The 21,846-nt window shown below is 36.7% G+C and overlaps 1 protein-coding gene across 4 annotated transcripts in view; it reads right to left on the reverse strand.

Moving 5' to 3' along the window:
• RNGTT (RNA guanylyltransferase and 5'-phosphatase) overlaps positions 1 to 21,846 on the reverse strand; it is a 320,109-nt gene that overhangs the window by 235,217 nt on the left and 63,046 nt on the right. For all 4 annotated transcript variants that reach the window (XM_045867220.3, XM_064597860.1, XM_064597861.1 and 1 more), the window contains one exon: positions 1,963 to 2,098. In XM_045867220.3, coding sequence (XP_045723176.1) covers positions 1,963 to 2,098 — 136 coding nt within the window. The remainder of the gene's footprint in view (positions 1 to 1,962; positions 2,099 to 21,846) is intronic.

The raw sequence follows: 21,846 nt of genomic DNA on the forward strand, positions 1-21,846 counted from the left end.
TACCTCTGACACCAATAATACACTGTATGTTAATTAACTGAATTAAAATTTTTTTAATTGTTTAAAAAAAATTGCACAATTGTGAAAGGAAAAAAGTATAAGGATATGCATTCAAGTGTCTTCCAATTAAAAAAAAAAAATCAAAATATCCACCAAAAGAGGACTGGTTAAATAAATTACAGAACTATTTCTTAAATTTGCCTGATTAAAATCACTTGGGCAGGGCACCTGGGTGGCTCAGTCGGTTAAGCTTCTGCCTTTGGCTCAGGTCATGATCCCAGGGTCCTGGGATCAAGCCCCGCATCAGGCTCCCTGCTCCACAGGAAGCCTGCTTCTCCCTCTCCCACTCCCCGTGCTTGTGTTCCCTCTCTCGCTGTGTCTCTCTCTGTCAAATAAGTAAATAAAATCTTAAAAAATAAAATAAAATAAAATCACTTGGGTACTTATTAAAAGTACAGATGACTCTGTCCCTGGGAGAGTCTAATTCATTAGGTTGAGGTTGGGTTATGGAGATGGGTCATAGTTTTAAAGAGCATCCACCACAATTTTCACAGTCAAGAGAGTTTGGATACCCCAAACTATGGTGTTTACATATACAATGGTATACCATTCAGCCATTTATGTGAGAAAGATACCCAAACAAATTGCTACGTGGGGGGGAAAAGACAAGTTACAAAACACATGTACCATTTGGTTCTTTTCATACAAAATATTTAACTATACATGTGTGTACATATTTCACCAGAGTGCTCATTTTCAACCAAGGCAGAGGTTTCACGATTATTCAGAATCTTATTGGACTATAAAGGAACCCGACTACACTAAAGAATCTATGTTCTGAGTTGCTCTTACTAATATGAATGTTACATTCCACAGGAACGGAGGTAAGATTGAACACTCTGTCACAGAGAAAAGTCTGGAATAATGTTCATCAAAATGGTAACAGAAGTTACTCCAATAGTAGGTCTGGTGATTTTTACCAGATTTTTCCTAATATTCTAAAGCATTTTTATTTTTATTTACAATGAACAGGTATTTTCAGAATTGGGAAGAAAGCTGTTTATATGGGAGAAAGTTAAAATATTTTTAATCAAGTAATTTTATGATTATTAAATATATTTTCTGAAATGGGAAAATTCAGGGACACCTGGGTGGCTTAGTCGTTAAGCATCTGCCTTCATCTCAGGTCATGATCCCAGGGTCCTGGGATCGAGCCCCGCATCAGGCTCCCTGCTCAGCGGGAAGCCTGCTTCTCCCTCTCCCACTCCCCCTGCTTGTGTTCCCTCTCTCACTGTCTCTCTCTGTCAAATAAATAAAATCTTTAAAAAAAAAAAAAAAAGTATAGTGGTTGCTTTCAAAGGCATGATTCTCTTTAAACAACAACTATTAGTTCTTACACCTAAAAAGCCAAGGGGAAATGTGATATGTTGTATCACATAATTAAAATTCAATTGACAAGTAAAACAATAAAATAAGTCTTTTCAACAAGAATTATTTTTTCAATCACAAAGAGCAAAAAAAAAATTAAGATTTAATTTTGTTCACTTATTCTCATAGCCAAGACAATGATCAAGTGAGAGTAAGTGAAGGTAAGAGATAAATAAAATTTAACATCCTAATAACAAACTGGATTACTTTCTTTATATGTCAATTATACCTCAAAAAAAATCTTTAAAAAACTAGATTATAAGTTTCCTATTGAATTAATAAAAATACACATTTAGGGGAGCCTTTAGTCAGTTAAGTGTCCAACTCCTGATTTTAGCTCAGGTCATGATCTCAGGTTTGTGACACTGAGCCCCGCTTCGGGCTCCACGCTTGACATGGATCCTGCTTAAGATTCTTTGTCTCCCTCTCCTTCTGGCCCCCCTACTAAGAAAAAAAAAAATATATATATATATATATACTTGAAAGAAAAAGAAAAATAGCAGTGTCTAATTTAAAAAAAAACATACGACTTACCCCATCCAAGAGAGTATTTGATAAATGTATACGGAGATCTTTACGAAATGGAAATTCCAGATTTGAAACATGAAACACTGAATTATCTCTATCAATCATAAAAACTTCATTTGTGCCATCAATCAACATCATATACCTGTAAATGAAACATTAAAAGGATATATTAACAGTATAATTCAAGTGTAGGATCATAAGAAATAGTTATTTTTCCTTAGACTTACAATAGCTGCACAGAATGATGATCCTGGAGTCCCCCAACCCCAACAATTATCATTCAGATTAAAGTACCACAAATAACAAATACTTTTTTAAAACAATTTTTTTTCCTACAAAAACACACAGGGTATGGAGAAATCAAAGTTTTTTAAAGAGACAATGTGATGTTGAAGTGCAACCTTATGACCCACGTTAGGAGAAAATAGTACTCTAATTTTTTTTTTTAAGATTTAATTTATTTTTTTGACAGAGAGAGACACAGCAAGAGGGAACACAAGCAAGGGGAGTAGGAGAGGGAGAAGTAGGCTTCCAGCCAAGGAGGGAGCCCAATGCGGGGCTCGATCCCAGGGCTCTGGGATCATGACCTGAGCCAAAGGCAGAAGCTTAATGACTGAGCCACCCAGGCCCCCCAGTTCTCTAATTTTTATTAGATCTTAAACATCAAAGTTTACAAAACACACATACACTTATATGCAATTATTGACTCTATCAGCCCAACAATTTTATGAATTAGTTATTACTCTCCACTTTGCAGTAGGAAAAAAGAGAAAGTAACTGATTTGCAAACGGCTGGACTTCAAAGTATCCAATGTTCTTTCTACTACACTACAGTTAGCAAAATAGCTAACCCCTCTCTTTGATTCAAGATTATGATATAGCCAGCTGGCGTATATAGCCAGCCGGCGTTGGTGGTGAGCATAGCTGCCTTCCAAGATTATGATATAGCCAGATTATCACCATTTCAAGACCGTTCTCTTTCATTCCTATAAAATTAAAAATTTTAAAACATATTAAACATTAAACACAAAACATTTTAAACATTTTAAACATTCCTGAGAATTTTTATCAGCCCTTATCGTCTTAGAGCCAATCAATTTATGGGGGGATTTATATACTTTAATATGCATCATTCCCTCAAATGGTCAAGTTACCATCACTGCTTCCCCATCAGTGGATCACCAAGAAAGAAGCTGTACTTCACACTACATATAAAAATAAAGTCCAAATGCATTCAAGTTGAAGAAATTACAGATGGATAGGCTATGCTACCAAATGAATAATGGCAAGATTGGGGGTGAAAATGAAGATGATATCCAGGTATCAAAATCTTCAAATGAGAGAAAACTGACAGCAATAAGTAAGAACATGAAAAGGCATAAGACCCAAAAGAACAGAATTTTATTTTATTAAGTTGTTCTTGCTTGCTGTTCTTTTAGAGTGGAGGAATAATAGTCTGGATGTACCACTGAAAATGGAAGAGAATGCTGACTGGTCTTGCCCAACCTCATGCCCACAAGGTATTTCAGAAAAAAGAAGCAACAACTGAAAGATGTACCTCAATCAAGTTAAGGCCAGGAGGTAGAAAAATGAAGAGATGGAAGTTAACATAGCAGAGGTTAATGTAACAGAGGATAATTTGTTCCCCATGAACAAGTGTTCTAAATAGCAAATAAACATGTTTAGGAGAGGAGAGAAGAAATGGGAGAGCTGATTAAGGTACAAGAAATGTGTGACAAACAGGTTGAAGAGCAGCAAAGAAGACCAAAAGAGCTTACATCTGGGGACTAAACTGGAAGCATGCTGTTACTAGTGTTTTCAAAATAATTAGTCCCAGCAGGCCTCTGGAGAGAAGGTGGAGAGCTCAGGCCCTTGCTACATATTGCAATAGCAGTAGCCCTAGTAGGTGTGGGTCCTGGAGAGTCAGGTTACACTAGGAAAAATAAAATCAACCTCAGCAGCCTCAGTCTAGAATGACCATGCCTCTGAGAGACTCCTAGACCAACTCCCAGGTCAGCAGGCTGGCAGACAACAGAAATACTTAGCTCCCAAAGCATTCCTGCACATGCTTTTCAAAAGCAGCAATTCCAGGTGGATAGGGAGAATCTAGATTTCTTGAAAGAAGTTAGCCTTCCCCTGGATTGTGTTTCAAAGAAAATTTAAATCAACAGAAGGAAAGGTCAAATAAAAAGCAATTGTGATATCATCTGCAAAAATGGTATTGAAGACATAATCCATCATGTTGTTCAAGGAGTTAGGCCAGTACTTTGCAAAGCTTAATATTTACTTTATGGCATAATGAATTAGGGAAACACCACCTTTCTTTTAGAAAGTCAAGATACATGTTAGGATTATTTAAGGTTATGAGAAAACATATAAGAAGTCTCTTTATGACAATAAAAAGGAGTAAACGGCATCCAAATTAGTAAGAAGTAAAACTTTCACTATTTGCAGATGGCATGATACTCTATGTAGAAAACCCAAGAGACTCCACCAAAAAACTACTGGAACTGATCAGTGTACTCTAAAACATTGATGAAAGAAGCAATCTACAGATTTAATACAATGCCTATCAAAATACCAACACCATTTTTCACAGAACTACAATGAATAATCCTAAAAGTTGTATGGAACCACAAAAGACCCCAAATAGCCAAAACATTCTTGAAAAAGAAAAACCTGGAGGCATCACAATTCCATACTTCAAGTCATAGTACAAAGCTGTAGTAATCAAAACAGTATGGTACTGGCACAAAAATAAGACACATAGATCAATGGAACAGAACAGAAAACCCAGAAACAAACCCACAATTATACAGTCAATTAATCTTTAACAAAAGAGACAAGAATATGCAATTGGTGAAAGTCTCTTCAACGAAGGTGTTGGGAAAACTGGACAGCTACATGTAAAATAATGAAACTGGACCACTTTCTTATACCATACACAAAAATAAATCCAAAATTGATGAAAGACCTAAATGTGGACAGGAAACCATCAAAATCCTAGAAGAGAGCAGAAGCAGCAATTTCTCTGACATGGGCCATAGCAACATTTTTCTAGATATGTCTCCTGAGGCAAAGGGGAAAAAAGCAAAAATAAACTATTGTGCCTACATCAAAATAAAAAGCTTCTGCACAATGAAGCAAACAATCAACAAAACTAAAAGACAACCTACTGAATGGGAGAAGATATTTACAAATGACATATTTGATAAAGGGTTAATATCCAAAATATATAAAGAACTTATACAACTTAACACACAAAAAATAATCCAATTTAAAAATGGGCAGAAGACTTGGACAGACATTTCTCCAAAGAAGACATATGGATGGCCAACAGACACACAAAAAGATGCTCAAGATCATTCATCATCAGGGAAATGCAAATCAAAACTACAATGAAATATCACCTCACACCTATCAGAATGGCTAAAATCAACAACACAAGAAACAACAGGTGTTGGCAAGGGTATGGAGAAAGGGGAACCCTCTTGCACTGTTGGTGGGAATACAAACTGTGCAGCCACTCTGGAAAACAGTATGGAGGTTCCTCAAAAAATTAAAAATAGAACTAGTCTACAATCCAGTAATGGGTATTTACCCAAAGAATATAAAACCCTAAGCCTAAAGAATGCATGTACCCCAATGTTTACTGAAGAATTATTTACAATAGCCAAATGATGGAGGCAGCCCAAGAGTCCACTGAAACATGAATGGATAAAGAAGATGTGGTGTGTGTGTGTGTGTGTGTGTGTGTGTGACATAACACCACATAACACCACCATAACACCACGGAATAATACTCAGCCATAAAAAAGAATGAAATCTTGCCATTTGCAACAACTTGGATGGAACTAGACAGTATATAACGCTAAGTAAAATAAGTCAGTCAGAGAAAAACAAGTATTATGATTTCATTCATATGTGGAATTTAAGAAACAAAACAAACAAAAGGGGGAGGGAAGCGAGAGAGAGAGACAAGCCAAGAAACAGACTCTTAACTACAGAGAACAAATGGATGGTTACCAGAAAGTGGATGAGGGGATGGATGAAATAGGGGGTGGGGATTAAAGAGTACACTCATCTCAATGAACACTGAGTAATGTGTAGAATTGTTGAATCACTATACTGTACACCTGTATGTTAACTACACTGGAATTAAAATAAAAAACTTTTAACAAAAGAAAAAAGAGAAGTCTGTTTATCTTATTTAGCCCATTACCTTTAAATTTAATCCTGATAGTAGTCAGCAGAATTAGTGCTCTACATTCACAATTTGAGAATTATGCTAATGCATTTTAAAATTCAGAAAAAAGAAATGGTTTGCCTTTTCTGCTCATATGACAAAAATTGTATTTCCCTTTCACTGGCTGCTCAGAAGCTCAGAATTAAATATTATGTTGAAATTGAATAAATATTCAATCCCAGGGTATGGCATATTTGTTTTTCCTGTCATACTGTTAATTTCCTATTCATACTTTAAAACATTATATATATGTGTTATGTATATATATCTCTTACTATCAGACCTTTCTTTTCACTTCAAGGAAAATATTAAAAGAAAAACTGTCTATGTACACTTACCGTAAACAGATTTTTTTTTTAAAGATTTTATTTACTTGACGGGGCGCCTGGGTGGCTCAGATGGTTAAGCGTCTGCCTTCGGCTCAGGTCATGATCCCAGGGTCCTGGGATCGAGCCCCGCATCGGGTTCCCTGCTCGGCGGGAAGCCTGCTTCTCCCTCTCCCACTCCCCCTGCTTGTGTTCCCTCTCTCACTGTGTCTCTGTCAAATAAATAAATAAAATCTTTAAAAAAAAAAAAAAAAAGAAGTGACAAATATCATGTTTTAAATATGGATATGGAAAGTTTCATTTCCACATTGAAAATGGAAAGGCCTCTCCTGGCAACCAGGTTAGAAATAGGCTCAGGTTCTAAACCAGACAATCAAATGTTCCCTTCCCAAAACTTTTAAGTTCAGTGAGTAATAGAGAGGCATAGGAATAGCTGAAAAATTATTCAGAGCAACAGCAGAGTCACTGTCAGCAAGTGCCAGTGGTGGCTCCCTACTCAAAGTGTTCCTGTGCCTGATCTTGGCTCTGGTCCTTGGTACCTGGCTGCCCTTGATTCCTACCCATTTTCCCAGACTGGTTCTCCTAAGAGCCTTCCAATTTATTGCTTTCCTTAAATTAGCCAAAGTTGATTTCTACTGCCTTCAGTCAATGTAATGCTAATAGATATGCTGGGTTGTTTTTTTTTTTTCCTTTTTGCCCACTGTATAACAGGTAAATTCAAGTAATTTAAATGTGTCTATGATGTAACCTCACTGTTATGTTCCCCAACATACCCTCAATACCAAGGGTTACATGATACTAGCTCTTTACATAATAATTTCATGCCAAGAGACATGCCATCTATTTCCTGTCCTTCAACAGAGATAAGTATATAACAGTAAGCCCAGAGTTTACTTTCCCTTTTTATCTTTTCTCTCATAAGAACGCATGGCCAAACCTCTATACCAGCTATATTCCCTCTCATCTCTATTACCAAAAAAAATTGGCATGCAAGTACCTGAAACCTAATTCTCAACCTTGTAAAACTATACAGAATAAATTCAGGTATACTAAAATTTCTTACAAAGAAAATTCAGTTTAAAGCCACTTCCCCAGATACAATTCTAAACCTGCCTGACATAAGAGCAGGTGGTCAGCCTCTGCCCTCTACCCACCAACACCTGTCGCACCTTATTCTAAAAACAATACAAGAACAGCTGACTTGCCAAACACCAGCTTTTTTCCTTCCCCATGGGGGCTTATGCACACTTTGCCTTTTTCTCTCACTAGCTCACCACTCAGTAAATTTTATCTATGGTAATCTCTTTTGCAAAGTATATCCATGTCTCCTTTAACCCAATTTTTTTCTGTTTTTTTCAACTCTTAAAAAAAAATTATACATCTATTTTACCATTTTTTTAAATAAAAAGACATTTTTCCTCTTTCTCAACTCATTCACTTAGTTCCATTAATGAGCCTAAGAAAACTCTGATCAAGGCTAGTGACACATCTGTATCAAGCAAAATTAAAAAGTTGTTAAGATTTTAATCCACCTACACAAAATAATCAGTATCACAGAGTCCCCTTCACAATCTCCATCATACTCTCACTCTCTTCCTCTTCCTGTAAAAGCAAATCAGTTTTCCCCAACAGAATTTTTAAACTAGTCAAAATAGTGTTTTTTATAAACTTCCTGCATTTGTTCCAATTATAGTTTGGTTAGTTACCAGTGTTGGAACAGTACCTTTTGTCTTTTTTCACAGCTGACATACACAGTAATGTAGCTATCTTAGTAATCAAGCAAACTTTATAGCCTAGGCTGGCAACCCAACTGCCATTTAGACTAGAATTCTACAGAAACACAGCCTAAAGTCTACCAAAATAAGTTCAGGAATCTCAGAGAGAGACTACAGATGAGTTTAGGAATCACTGTTCCCATCACTTTCACAAAAGCAACAATACTTGATGATAAAACAATGTAATCCTACACATGAACTTTACTTACAAATTAATAGCTATTTGCCTGTTTTATGTGACAAAAATTGTATTTCAACTCTTGAAAAGAAAAACTATTTGAAAGACAAAATGCAGCTTTACCTTATTTCACCTTCCAGAAATTCAAAGAAATCACATTAAGGTCATTCTTATTTTCACATTAACAAATTAAAGAGAACACACACACATACAGTAATACCACCACCACCAACACCTAACCTTTTTAAAATTTCTCTTAACAGTCACTGAAATGAAGACACAGTTCAATATATTCTCTTCATCAAAAACTCAAAATTTTCATTCAGCATTATAAAAGATTCCAACCCAACAAGTAATTTTATTTTGATTTATTGATTCTATAAGCACAGCAGTCTTCTTCAAAAGGATTAGCTCTTTTTTAAATCCTCATATCACATCAATTTAAGGCCATGAAACAGATGTGATTAAGGTTTTGTGGTCTTAAATTCACTTTAAGCCCACAGCTTCATTCTATTGTGATCAATTACATACGCACAACAATAATTAAACAGACAACATGTATTATTTAATTTTAAACTGCAAAGCCCATTCACTTCCCCACCAATTTAATTGTCAAATTTGTCTAACCAGCCTTTGATCTTAGAATGTCAATTGTATATTAAATGGCAAGCCGGCAGCATGCCACTGAACATTTGAACAACTCCCCAACATTTAAATGTCTTCTATCTAAGCATAGCCATCTTTGTTTTATATGTTGTTAATACAGCAAATTTTCTACTATGTTCTGTTCATCTAGGTTTTTTTTGTTTAAGCTCAGTATTTGGTAAAACTTAGTCTATGGAAAAATCATCAAATGACTTTTTTTTTTCAATTTAGGTAATTCATCACAAGAAAATCTTGAAGACCTGAGGCTATCTACCATTAAAGAAAAAAAAATCACAGATTCTCCAAGCTTTCTCATTAAAATATGTGTGCTTATTTCTATTAACAGATATTAATAATTTTCAAATATAGATGTTTCTGTTTCAAGACACCCCCTTCAACCAGCAAGATTGAGAGTGTTGTGCAAAGCTTAAAAATCAACACTATAAAAGTTTGGAAAGGTGTAAGGCCCACTGTCAGTTTCTAAATTCCTCCCTCCCATTCCACAGAATTAATGATATGTAATACAAATAATCAAGTGTATAATAAGATATAGAGCAAATGTGTTGGACCCAACAATTAAAAATATAATTTAATCTGCTTACTTTGTTTACACATGTCAATGGTACAAATGTTATCATTATGGGCTTTGGGAAGGCTATATTACCAGACTCAACAGTGCTTGCTATCTAGATCCCTAAAAAAATAGGCAGACAGATTAGAAACAAAAATCTCATCAAATATTATGATTCTAACTGTCCAACTCCTAAGCATATGCTTTAACTTTAGATTTGCAACTTCTTTATCCCTTTCTCATTTTGCCACCTTGTACTGCTCAGAAATTTGTGCATGCCTATTTCTAAGCCTATGTATTGTACTACTATACCATCTTCTCCTAAAATACATGGGAGTCTCCTATGATAGTTAAGAACATGCATCCCAGACAGACTCTTCTTAGCTCTCTGATTTTGCACAAATCACTTGACTACTCTAAGACTCAATTTCCTCATCAAAAGTCTCTACGTCTCAAGGTACTTGAAAGAATTAAGTGAAGTAGTACACCCATGTTCATTTCATCGCAGCATTATTCACAACTGCTAAACTGTGTAAGCAACCCAAGGGTCCACTGACAGATGAATGGATAAGAAAATGTGCTATAGGGCGCCTGCGTGGCTCAGTCGGTTAAGCATCTGCCTTCGGCTCAGGTCATGATCCCAGGGTGCTGGGATCGAGTCTCACATCAGGCTCCCTGCTCAGCAGGGAGTCTGCTTCTCACTCTCCCTCTAGCCCTCTCCCCTGCTTGTGCTCTCTCTCGCTCTCTCTCATGCTCTCTCTCAAATAAAATAAATGAATGAATAAATAAAATCTTAAAAAAAAGAAAAAAGAAAAAATGTGGTATACAGTGGAATATTATTTACCCTTTAAAAAGTAAATTCTCACATATACAATACAAAAAAACCTCAAGGACATTATGCTAAGAATATAAGTCAATCACAGAAAGACAAAATAATGCATGACTCCACTTATATGAGGTACCTAGAGTGATAAAAATCAGAGAAACAGAAAGTAGAATGGTGGTTGTTAAGCGCTGGGGGAAGAGGGGAATGGAAAACTATCATTTAATGGATATAGAGTTTTAGTTTTGCATGATGAAAAGAGTTCTAGAGAGGAAAGGTAGTGATGTTTGCACACATTATGAATGTGGTTAAGATGGTAAATTTTATGTTATATATACTTTACAACAATAAAAATAATTGAAAAAGAGAAAGAACTAGGGTGCCTGGTTGGCTCAGTTGGTTAAGCATCTGCCTTTAGCTCCGTCATGATCCCAGGGTCCTGGGATCCAGCCCCGCATCCAGCTCTGCTCGGAAGGGAGTCTTCTTGTCCCTCTCCCTCTGCTCCTCCCCTGCCCCGCTCGTGCACACATTCTCTCTTTCTTCCAAATAAATAAATAAAATCTTAAGGAAAAGAAAAAGAGAAAGAATTTTAAGCAAGTTACCACATGAAGGGTTCAGAACAGTGCCTGGCACATGATGATAAAATGTCAGCTATTGAGGCACCTGGATGACCAAGTCGGTTAAGCATCCAACTCTTGGATTCAGCTCAGGTTATGATCTCAGGGTTCTGAGATCGAGCCCCATGTTGGGCTCTGCCATCAGCATGGAGGCTGCTTAAGATTCTCTCTCTCTCTCCATTTCCCTCTGCCCCTCCCCCTGCTTGCGTGTTCTCTCTCTAAAATAAATAAAATCTTTTTTTTAAAATGTCAGCTACTGTTATTATATCTAAGGAAATATAATACTTAAAGCTGGATATTATTATTATAAATACTACAACTAGTATTTTACACACTCGAAAAAAGAATTGAGGTTATTGACAAAACAATCCTTGGATAAAACAGAAAGGATTAGTTTAAAAATTTTGTAGACAGGAAAGAAGACAACACTTCCAAGGAGAGAAGAGAGAAATGAATAAACACAAAAATTTTGAAATGTAGAAGAATAAACCATAGGTTACCCACAGTCCACAAACTCAAGCTTATCAGAGTATTTACACAAAGGCAGACAGCAACTACAATAAATAGTTACTTAATTCATTTTTCCATGAATAGGTGTCACCCAGTTTTGTAAAACCAGAAGCTGTACTACTTGAGTGAGCAATAACTCAAAACAGAACTCAAATTAAAAAACTTAAATCAGGTGGATCTCTCAATCTACCTAGGAACTTGTTTTCTGAACACTAGAATGATAAAAACAAACCTGTGCCTAAAATACTCCACTGTATTTAAACAGCCTCATAAGATTTACTGACAATAATGGTACATATAAATATACAATAACTCCAAAAGCTATTGTATGTAACAGAAAATTATCATGTTTTGATTCTACAGTCTAGCTCATTAAAATGAAAATTAGTAACAGCATAAATTAAAATTATAATTAAACCTACCTAGGTTCATATTTCCCTTACCAATGCCCCCCCCCCAAAAAACATAATTATCATAAAATAAGAGCTGACTGATAAAGTTCCCTCCTATTGTACAATTTACAAAATCAACTAATTAACAAAGTTTAGGTAAATTCAACAACTAGAATATCAAAGCATAACTTTCAACTAGTGAAAAAATATCAAATCTGGACTAATTTATTTGCTACCAGCAATATGCATCTTACTAATTGCCACTTCAGTGGACTAGAGTACGCTCCCTCCTCCTTTCCACCAAACTACCAAGAATTAGAAAATTATGGAATCTTAAAGGGGTGCAAGGATTCTTACATTGTCCCACTTCACCCAAGTATAGGTGCACATATGTGAGCACACACACACATTTACCCCACCTCCAGCCCTGCAACAATCCTAATAGCACTTAAGGCATAAGAAAAACCAGGCTGGATTCAAATGAAAGTAAAAAAAGTATTTATACAGACACTACCATCTTATCTGGTTATATTACCTCTCCAGTTCATGTATGTCTGAAAATAAAGTACACAATAATAGTCACTTTACATAAACAGAAACATGATTTACCCTTCTATAGCAAGACGCTTCTACCTCAAGAACTAGATTTGACTTTAATATAGATATTTTTAATACCATCTAAGTTCACTTAAATTTGTTTCTCAATGGTCACCTAAAGTCCAAAATGTAAGCACTCCAAAACAGTAAGTGGACACAAACATAGCTGAAAAAAATCAATTTCTTCAAATCCTCAAAAGCGATATAGTTAAAAGGCAAAATCTTATGATACATCTTAAAGATTCAAGATGAATAAAGTTGGCTACTTATTAAAAATGAGCTGCCATTTAATTAGGAGGAAAAGAGGGTTTTCTCCTGGTTTTTAAGTATTTCCTACACTAAGAAATATGACTTTTTTGTCACATTAAAAAATAAAAGCCCACCAACTGCTAATGAGGTATGGGTTGTTGAATACCCTGAGAAAATGGAGTAGAGTCTTGCTACTTAACGTGTGGTCCTTAAGACTAGTAGCACTGGCATTGCCTGGGAACTTGTTAAAGATGCAGAATCTGGGGCCTCACCCCAGACTTACCTAATCAGAATTTACATTTTAACAAGATCCCCAGGTGATTCATATGCACATTGAATGATGAAAAACGATGGATTAAAGAACCTCTAACCACCCTCAACGCTCAAATTGCAAACGAAAATAGAAAAGCCAAACAGTGTGTCATTCAAAGCCCTTGTTTCTTTGTTGATCTTCTGCTTACATGATCTGTCCGTTGCTGTGAGTGGGGTGTTAAAGTCCCCTATTACTAATGTATTATTATCAATATGTTTCTTTACTTTGGTTATTAATTGGTTTATATAACTGGCTGCTCCCACGGGGGCATAGATATTCACAATTGTTAGATCCTCTTGCGGATAGACCCTTTAAGTATGACATAGTGTCCCTCTACATCTCTTACTACAGTCTTTGGTTTAAAATTTAATTTGTCTGATACAAGGATTGCTACCTCAGCTCTCCTTTAAGGTCCATTAGTGTGGTAAATGGTTCTCCAATGCCTCACTTTCAGTCTGGAGGGTCTTTAGGTTTAAATGAGTCTCTTGTAGACAGCATATGGATGGTTCTTGCTTTTTTATCCAATCTGATACCCTGCGTCTTTTGGTTGGAGCATTCAGCCCATTTACATTCAGAGTAACTACTGAAAGATACGAATTTAGTGCCATTGCATTGCCTGTAAAGTCCCTGTTTCTGTAGATTGTCTCTGTTACTTTCTGGTCTAGGTTACTCTTGGGGTCTCTCTTCGCTTACGGAATCCCCCTTAGTATTTCTTGCAGGGCTGGCTTGGTGGTCACATATTCTTTCAGTTTCTATCTGTCCTGTAAGCTCTTTATCTCTCCTTCTATTCTGAATGACAGCCTTGCTGGATAAAGTATTCTTAGCTGCATGTTCTTCTCATTTAGTACCCTGAATATATTTTGCCAGCCCTTTCTGACCTGCCACGTTTCTGCGGATAGGTCTGATGTTACTCTGATGCTCCTCTCTCTGTACGTAAGGAACCTCCTCTCCCTAGCTGCTCTCAGGATAGCTTCTTTGGCTCTAAGATTTGCAAGCTTCACTGTTATATGTCGGGGTGTTGATCTATTTTTGATATTGGGAGGGGTCCTCTCTGCCTCCTGGACATGAATGCTTGTTTCCTTCCCCAGATTAGGGAAGTTCTCAGCCATGATTTGCTCAAATATACCTTCTAGCCCTCTCTCTCTCTCCACCCGCTCTGGGATCCCGATAATTCTGACACTGTTTCGCTTCAAGGCATCATTAAATTCTCGAAGCCTTTCTTCATGGGCTATTAGTTGTCTTTCTCTCTTTTCCTCAACTTCCTTCCTTTCCATCAGCCTGTCCTCTAGATCACTTATTCTCTCTTATGCCTCATTGACCCTAGCTATTAGAGCATCCAATTTAGACTGCATCTCATTCATAGCATTTTTAAGTTCAGCCTGATTAGATCTCATTTCTGCCTTTAGAGATTCTATATTGTCATTTATGCTTTTTTCAAGCCTAGCTATTAACTTTTTAATTGCTATCCTGAATTCCATCTCTGACATCTTACTTATATCCATATCGATTAGCTCTGTGGCAGAGAACATTGCCTCTGGTTCTTTCCTTTGTTGTGAAATGGGCAGAAGACATGAACAGACATGTCTCCAAAGAAGACACAAATGGCCAACAGACACATGAAAAAAAAAATGCTCTGCATCACTTGCCATCAGGGAAATACAAATCAAAACCACAATGAGATACCACCTTACACCAGTTAGAATGGCTAAAATTAACAAGGCAGGGAACAACAAATGTTGGCAAGGATGTGGAGAAAGGGGAACCTTCTTACACTGTTGATTAGAATGCAAGCTGGTACAGCCACTCTGGAAAACAGTGTGGAGGTTCCTCAAGAAGTTAAAAATAGAGCTACCCTATGACCAGCAATTGCACTACTGGGTATTTACCCCAAAGATACAGATGTAGTGAAAAGAAGGGGCACATGCACCCCAATGTTCATAGCAGCAATGTGCACAACTGTCAAACTGTGGAAGGAGCCAAGATGTCCTTCAACAGATGAATGGATAAAGAAGATGTGGTTCATATAAACAATGGAATATTACTCAGCCATCAGAAAGGATGAATACCTACCATTTGCATCAACATGGATGGAACTGGAGGGTATTATGCTAAGTAAAGTAAGTCAAGCAGAGAAAGACAATTATCATATGATTTCACTTATATGTGGAATATAAGGAATAGGGCAGAGGATCATAGGGACAGGGAGGGAAAACTGAATGGCAAGAAATCAGAGAGGGAGACAAACCATGAGAGACTCTTGACTCTGGGAAACAAATTGAGGGTTGCGGAAAGGGAGGTGGTTCAGGGATGGGGTAACTGGGTGATGGGCATTAAGGAGGGCACGTGATATGATGAGCGCTGGGTGTTATACACAACTAATCAATCATTGAACATTATATCAAAAACTAATGATGTATTATATGTTGGCCAAGTGAATTTAAAAAAAAACAGAAAAGCCAAACAGATAAAATCAAAAAAAAAGATTAAAAATTTTTTAGAACATGGAGAAAAGGAGCTTTCACGAAAGCACCTGTCCAAAAGTTACATTCAAATAGATTTTTCCTCTCTTCTTAGCTATAGAAATATTCTTATTTTAATGTTAACTCAAGTAAAAGAGACAAAGAAGAGTATGAAAGAGAAGAAAAAGAAGACTATGCAAGATCACAAGTTAGTCCCAATCACAGTCCTCTAGTTTTCACATTTTATATTATGCAACTTTTGAAACTAACTATTGTCTAGACTAACTAAATGAATGCTAATATAATCTACTTTTAGTAAAAGCTTTTACTGAGTCCCAAAAAAGTTCACCTAACAGCCCTTGAATAATAACTGAAAATAGGAAATAAAATGTTGGGGGGATGACTGGGGGAAAATTACAATAGGGTCTTCCAGTGCCCCCTGCAGGATAACCCCTTGGAGATATCTTGCTAAGGTCAGCTGTGACATCACCCCCTTTCTTTTATTCTTCCACTCACCAAAGTTTAGTCTGCTTTCCCTTCCACAGCAAATGTTCATTTCCCTGTCTTCTAAATCACTGTGGAAAACATTCTTGCCACTCTCTATTTCAAACACAGCTCTTTTAAGTCCCTCAAAGGCCACTGGGTTAACCAACGGACTCAGCAATTCCAGGTGGCCTTAAACTTCAAGAAGACTGAGATACAGGAGATAAAGGCTCCCCTACCTTACAAATTCCTAAGAATAATTCAAGAAGTAGGAGTTGACATTAAGGCAAAATTTAAATCAGAGATTCAAGACTTAGCAATCATTAAAACTCTGACATGTTTAAAAATATAAAGAAAAGGTTTAACCCAGGTACCAGTAGTAACAATTCTCTTCCTTTGGTCTAAGCACCTACCTGCCCAGTGACCAGAAGTTACATAGATTCTGGATTTATCACCAATTATTAGACAGCACTGTCCAGCTCAGGCTGTTTCCCTCCTCTTGCCCATATTACTCAACCTTCAGTAGTCATCCTCCTCTTAAGAACTCCTACGTTCCTATGTCATGTCATTTACATGCAATTATATTTCATATTGTGCTCTCATGCATTCCCATGTTAATAGAGCAATTAGAATTTGACCCATTTAAGGGCATGAACCAGGTCTTTTTTTTTTTTTTAATGGGCTCCCTGCTCAGTGGGGAGCCTGCTTCTCCTTCTCCCTCTCCCTCTGCTGCTCTCCCTGCTTGTGCTCTCTGGCTCTCTCTCTCAAATAAATAAATAAATAAATAAATAAATAAATAAATAAATATTTTTTTAAAAAGATGTTATTTTTAAGTAATCTTTGTACCCAATGTGAGGCTCAAACTCACAACCCCGAGCTCAAGAGGCATAAGCTCTAGTGACTGAGCCAGCCAGGCACCCCATGACCAGGTCTTAAATTTTCTTTTTTTAAATATGTACAAACTAGGGCGCCTGGGTGGCTCAGTTGGTTAAGCGACTGCCTTCGGCTCAGGTCATGATCCTGGAGTCCCGGGATCGAGTCCCACATCGGGCTCCCGGCTCAGCGGGGAGCCTGCTTCTCCCTCTGACCCTATCCCCTCCCTCTCATGCTGTTTCTCTCTCTCTCTCTCTCTCTCTCAAATAAATAAAAAATCTTAAATAAATAAATAAATAAATAAATAAATAAATAAATAATGTACAAACTAATTTTCCTCTCAAAATTTTGTCACTGAAAGTGACCACACATTTAAATATTTTATTTGGTAGCTCCAAGTATTTGGTCAGAACAGCTACCATCTAAAATACGTCAAAAATTAGGAACTGTCTTTAAAGCAAGCAACATCTTTTTATTTTCATATTATTTCTACTAGAACAATGAGTATTTTGTTATTTATTTTAGCAAAAGAGAAAGACGTAATCTATAATGCTTTTACTTTCAACATACATATTATACTTTACCATAAAGATCCTCAAGTATTTATTTTAAATTTATAAATGGGCTAATAGCACAACTAAGGTATTTTTAAGAAAGACATGCACATAAAGAAAATGTAATAAGTAAAATTATATCTAAGTGCACCAGTTGTTCTAAATTATTTTTAATTTCTTCATTTATTAGTAAATAATGCTTAATGGATCACACTATTAGAAATTAACTGGCTTCCACTAATCTCTGTTCATGTTCACATAAAAGTACCAGGAGATATTCTAGATGCACCAATCTCAACAGCCAAATACTAAATACAAGAAGCTAAATACTAAGGCTACAAAAATAAATATAATAAAGACTCACAATATTAAGGCAACTACCAAGGCCAGATCACAGAGGAGACTCACTGTGCAGTTGCCTGAAGTTATAATTTAAGCAGCAATTTTGTTATTGTTATTTACTGTACTCTGTACCTCTAGCCACAAGTTTATATCATTAGGCTAATATAAGACATAAAAGGCTTAAATGCCATCCTAAATAATTCATGAGGAGACAAAATTTGGTTCTCTGCCCATGCAAAAGTATTTTAAAAATTAAATTTTCTAAATTCCAAAATGTTGCTAAAATAAAATTTGTCCAAGAAAGCTCACCTGCCAGCAAAAATACCAGCAACAGCAGCAACATTAGAGCTGGGCTGAGAGCCAGAGACGTGGTGTACTAGGATGGGTTGCCTATAAAATCTTCAAATCAGACTTCACAATTTTAAAAAGAGCTGTCAGCATTACTCATTTTCAATTTCTTTAACTAGTTCACAGATACTAATGCAAACTTTTGGAAACCAAATTACCAGAAACACGCAAAAACTGAATATAGTTCCCCAAGAAACTAAAAATACTATATATGATTTTTAAAGGAAAAAAACATATGGTCATAGAAATTTCTTCCCTAAAATATAATTAGAGCACAAATGTCAAAAGCACTATTCTTCATATACCACACACAAGTCAAATGATTTTTCTATCCTCGGACCATAAATTTCATTACCTAAAATTAAGAAAGGAGTTGTATTCCAGCATAAGTTTTTCTATTAGACTCCTTTGCTCCCAACACAGACAACTGAGAGCAAAAAGCCCACATGAAATAAAAGAAAATCTTCACATCATTCTTTTACTTTCTGGGATTCCTACATAAAAACACTGCAGTTTTCTGAAGCAGACAAAATACTTTCAGGGGTTTTTAATATGGTTTAATCTTATTTACAAAAATACTTCCAAAATGACACTACACAGTCACCTACAAATATAATATAGATGCAATGCACAAAAGAGTACGTCAACATCATCAAAACTACTATGCTTTCAATATTCTTGTATATGTGAACGCCCTAATCCTTACTAAATTCTTAATAATCCCAAACTAATATTTTGGTATGTATTTGATGTTACAATGTACTGGGTACTTCTGCTTCACAAAAGCAGGCTGAATTAAAAAGTGGTCCTCTGCTGCCATCTAGTGAAGTCATAAAATGCCAAAACTAAACCACAAGTGACAGGAAAAAATTTTTTCAGGGATGAATCTGTTTAATAAATCATTAAAATATACTAGTTCAGGGGCGCCTGGGTGGCTCAGTCGTTAAGCATCTGCCTTCGGCTCGGGTCATGATCCCAGGGTCCTGGGATCGAGCCCCGCATCGGGCCCCCTGCTCGGCAGGAAGCCTGCTTCTCCCTCTCCCACTTCCCCTGCTTGTGTTCCCTCTCTCGCTGTGTCTCTCGCTGTCAAATAAATAAATAAAAGCTTTAAAAATATATATATATACTAGTTCAGAACACAGTCCTTAAAATATCTCTGCAGAAAATGCTACAGAAACATTTAATATGCTAGAAGTTTTTTACTTTAAAAAAGATATATGTATAGTCCCATAAATGTATTCTAGAGCATATAATAGAATATAGCAATAATTTTAATGAACTATCAGATGAATAATTACTCATAAAAAAGTTATCTAGAATAACACTATCACAGTACTATTATAAGGGCAAAATTTTCAAAACAATCTAAATTTCTAACCATACAGGATTTGTCAAATAAATTATATTTATAAAATGGAATATAGAGATCCAGTGTGACTCCTTTTCCTCCCAAGACACTATCAAAATAACAGAAACAAAAAAACAAAAACAAAAAATTTTTTTACATACATACATAGCCATCTGGTGATTTTAAAAATATGACCACAAGTCCACAAATTCTTTGACACTCTCCCCCGACCCCCTTCAAGAAGTGGAACTTAATTTTCCTCCCCTTCAGTGAAGGCTAGATTTGTATCTCACTTCCAACAAACAGACTATGGCAAAAGTGATTGTATGTCATTTTTGAGATTAGACTATAAAAAGACTACTGCTTCCATCTTGGATATCTTGGAGCAACCGCTCTCTCTCAGATCACTTGCTCTGTGGTGAAGCTGGCTGCCATGTGGTAAAGATACTCAGGCAGCTGTAGGGACCCACTTGGAACCCAGAGTTAGTATGATTATTTTAAGCTAAAGACAAATTTGAGACTCAACAGATGCAGAATGAAGCCTCCTCTGAGCTTCCCTTATCCGACTAAAAGCAGAAACTTCTGGGAGTAAAGCTGACATAAATTCCCTCTTCCGAGAAGCTTCACTCTCAAGAACAAGAAAACGAGAATGAGAATGAAACTGTCTTAAATCCTCTGGGGGAGGGGGCGTGGGGGGATTTACAGCCACGAAGAAGACAGAAAAGACCATTCACCCAGCATAAACAAACATTATTATAAACTTTCTTATTTACCATTTGTTCCCCTAAAAAACTATTTGCCTTTCTCAAAGAAACCCTTTTGTTCTTCCCATAGCGCTCTTTCCTCCCCACTCCTTTCCCCTATTAAGTTAGGTATATAAACCCCTAACTTTAGTCTTTTAGAGAGCCACTTCTTTCATGCACTCTCATATGCATATGAATAAACTTTGTTTTTTTCTTTCAGGTCTTTTGTCAGTTTAATTCACAGGCCCCCAAACAATGAATCTAAGAGGAGAGAAAAAAGGGGTTGTTCCCACCCCCCCCCCACACACACACAGCCTATGGACAGACCCAAAGGGCAAAGAACGGAGGCTTCAGGCCAAGAGCCAGGGAAGAACTGAGACCTGCCATCAACCACATGAGTGAGCTCAGAAGTGGAACCCTGAGATGACAGCAGGCTTGGGAAAGTTTGAAAGCAACCTCCTAAGAGCCAGAACCACCCAACTAAATTGCTCCCAAAATCTAGGAGATAATAAATGTTTCTGGTTTCAAGCTGCTAATTTTGAGGGTAATTTTGAGGTAACTTGTTAGGTAACAAAAGATAACTAATGCAACATAGAACAATGAAGATAAGGGAAGAAGGGAAAAGAATCAGCAGATGAACTATTTCAATAAATTTCTGGTCAACAAGAAATAGATGGAGAAGTGCCAAAAACACTGCACAGAAGTAATCCTTCCCAATAATCTAAATAGTTCCAGTGAAAACATTTTAAGTATTTACACTATTTCAATTCAACCACAGACTTAAGAAAAAAATTTTAAAGGGGCCCCTGGGTGGCTCAGTTGGTTAAGCATCTGCCTTCAGCTCAGGTCATGATCCCAGGGTCCTGGGATCAAGCCCCGCATCGCATCGGGTTCCCTGCTCAGCAGGGAGCCTGCTTCTCCCTCTCCCGCTCCTCCTGCTTGTGCTCTGTTGTGCTCTGTCAAATAAATAAAATCTTTAAAAAAAATTTGTTTAACTATGTTTACCAAACAGCATGTAAATGTAAATGAAGTTGACAGTATTAAAGTTAGAGCTGACATAAAAGGGGTAGGTGAAGACAAGGGAACTCTAAAGTCCTCATCTTACAATATGAAGAGTCAACAAACACTAAATAGGGGTTATCAGAACAGTGAAGGTAGGATTAGAAATACAGCCTTGATCAATAAAGAACTAACAATAATAGTATAACTAGGTAAGAACAAAGATTTTGGTTGAGCTACATCTTCCATAACCACTCTAAGAACTCACCTAAACTTGATTAATAAACAGAGATATAATCATTTGATTTAGAGATCTAGGGATAAGCATAGGATAAGTAAAAATAAGAAATGGTTAAAAGTGGTTGCCTTTAGGGCGCCTGGGTGGCTCAGTTGGTTAAGCGACTGCCTTCGGCTCAGATCATGATCCTGGAGTCCCAGGATCGAGTCCCGCATCGGGCTCCCTGCTCGGCAGGGAGTCTGCTTCTCCCTCTGACCCTCC

Source organism: Mirounga angustirostris, unplaced genomic scaffold, assembly GCF_029215605.1.
Source record: "Mirounga angustirostris isolate CCGP_5_RB_7025 unplaced genomic scaffold, mMirAng1.0.hap1 SCAF_8, whole genome shotgun sequence".
NCBI lineage: Eukaryota > Metazoa > Chordata > Mammalia > Carnivora > Phocidae > Mirounga > Mirounga angustirostris.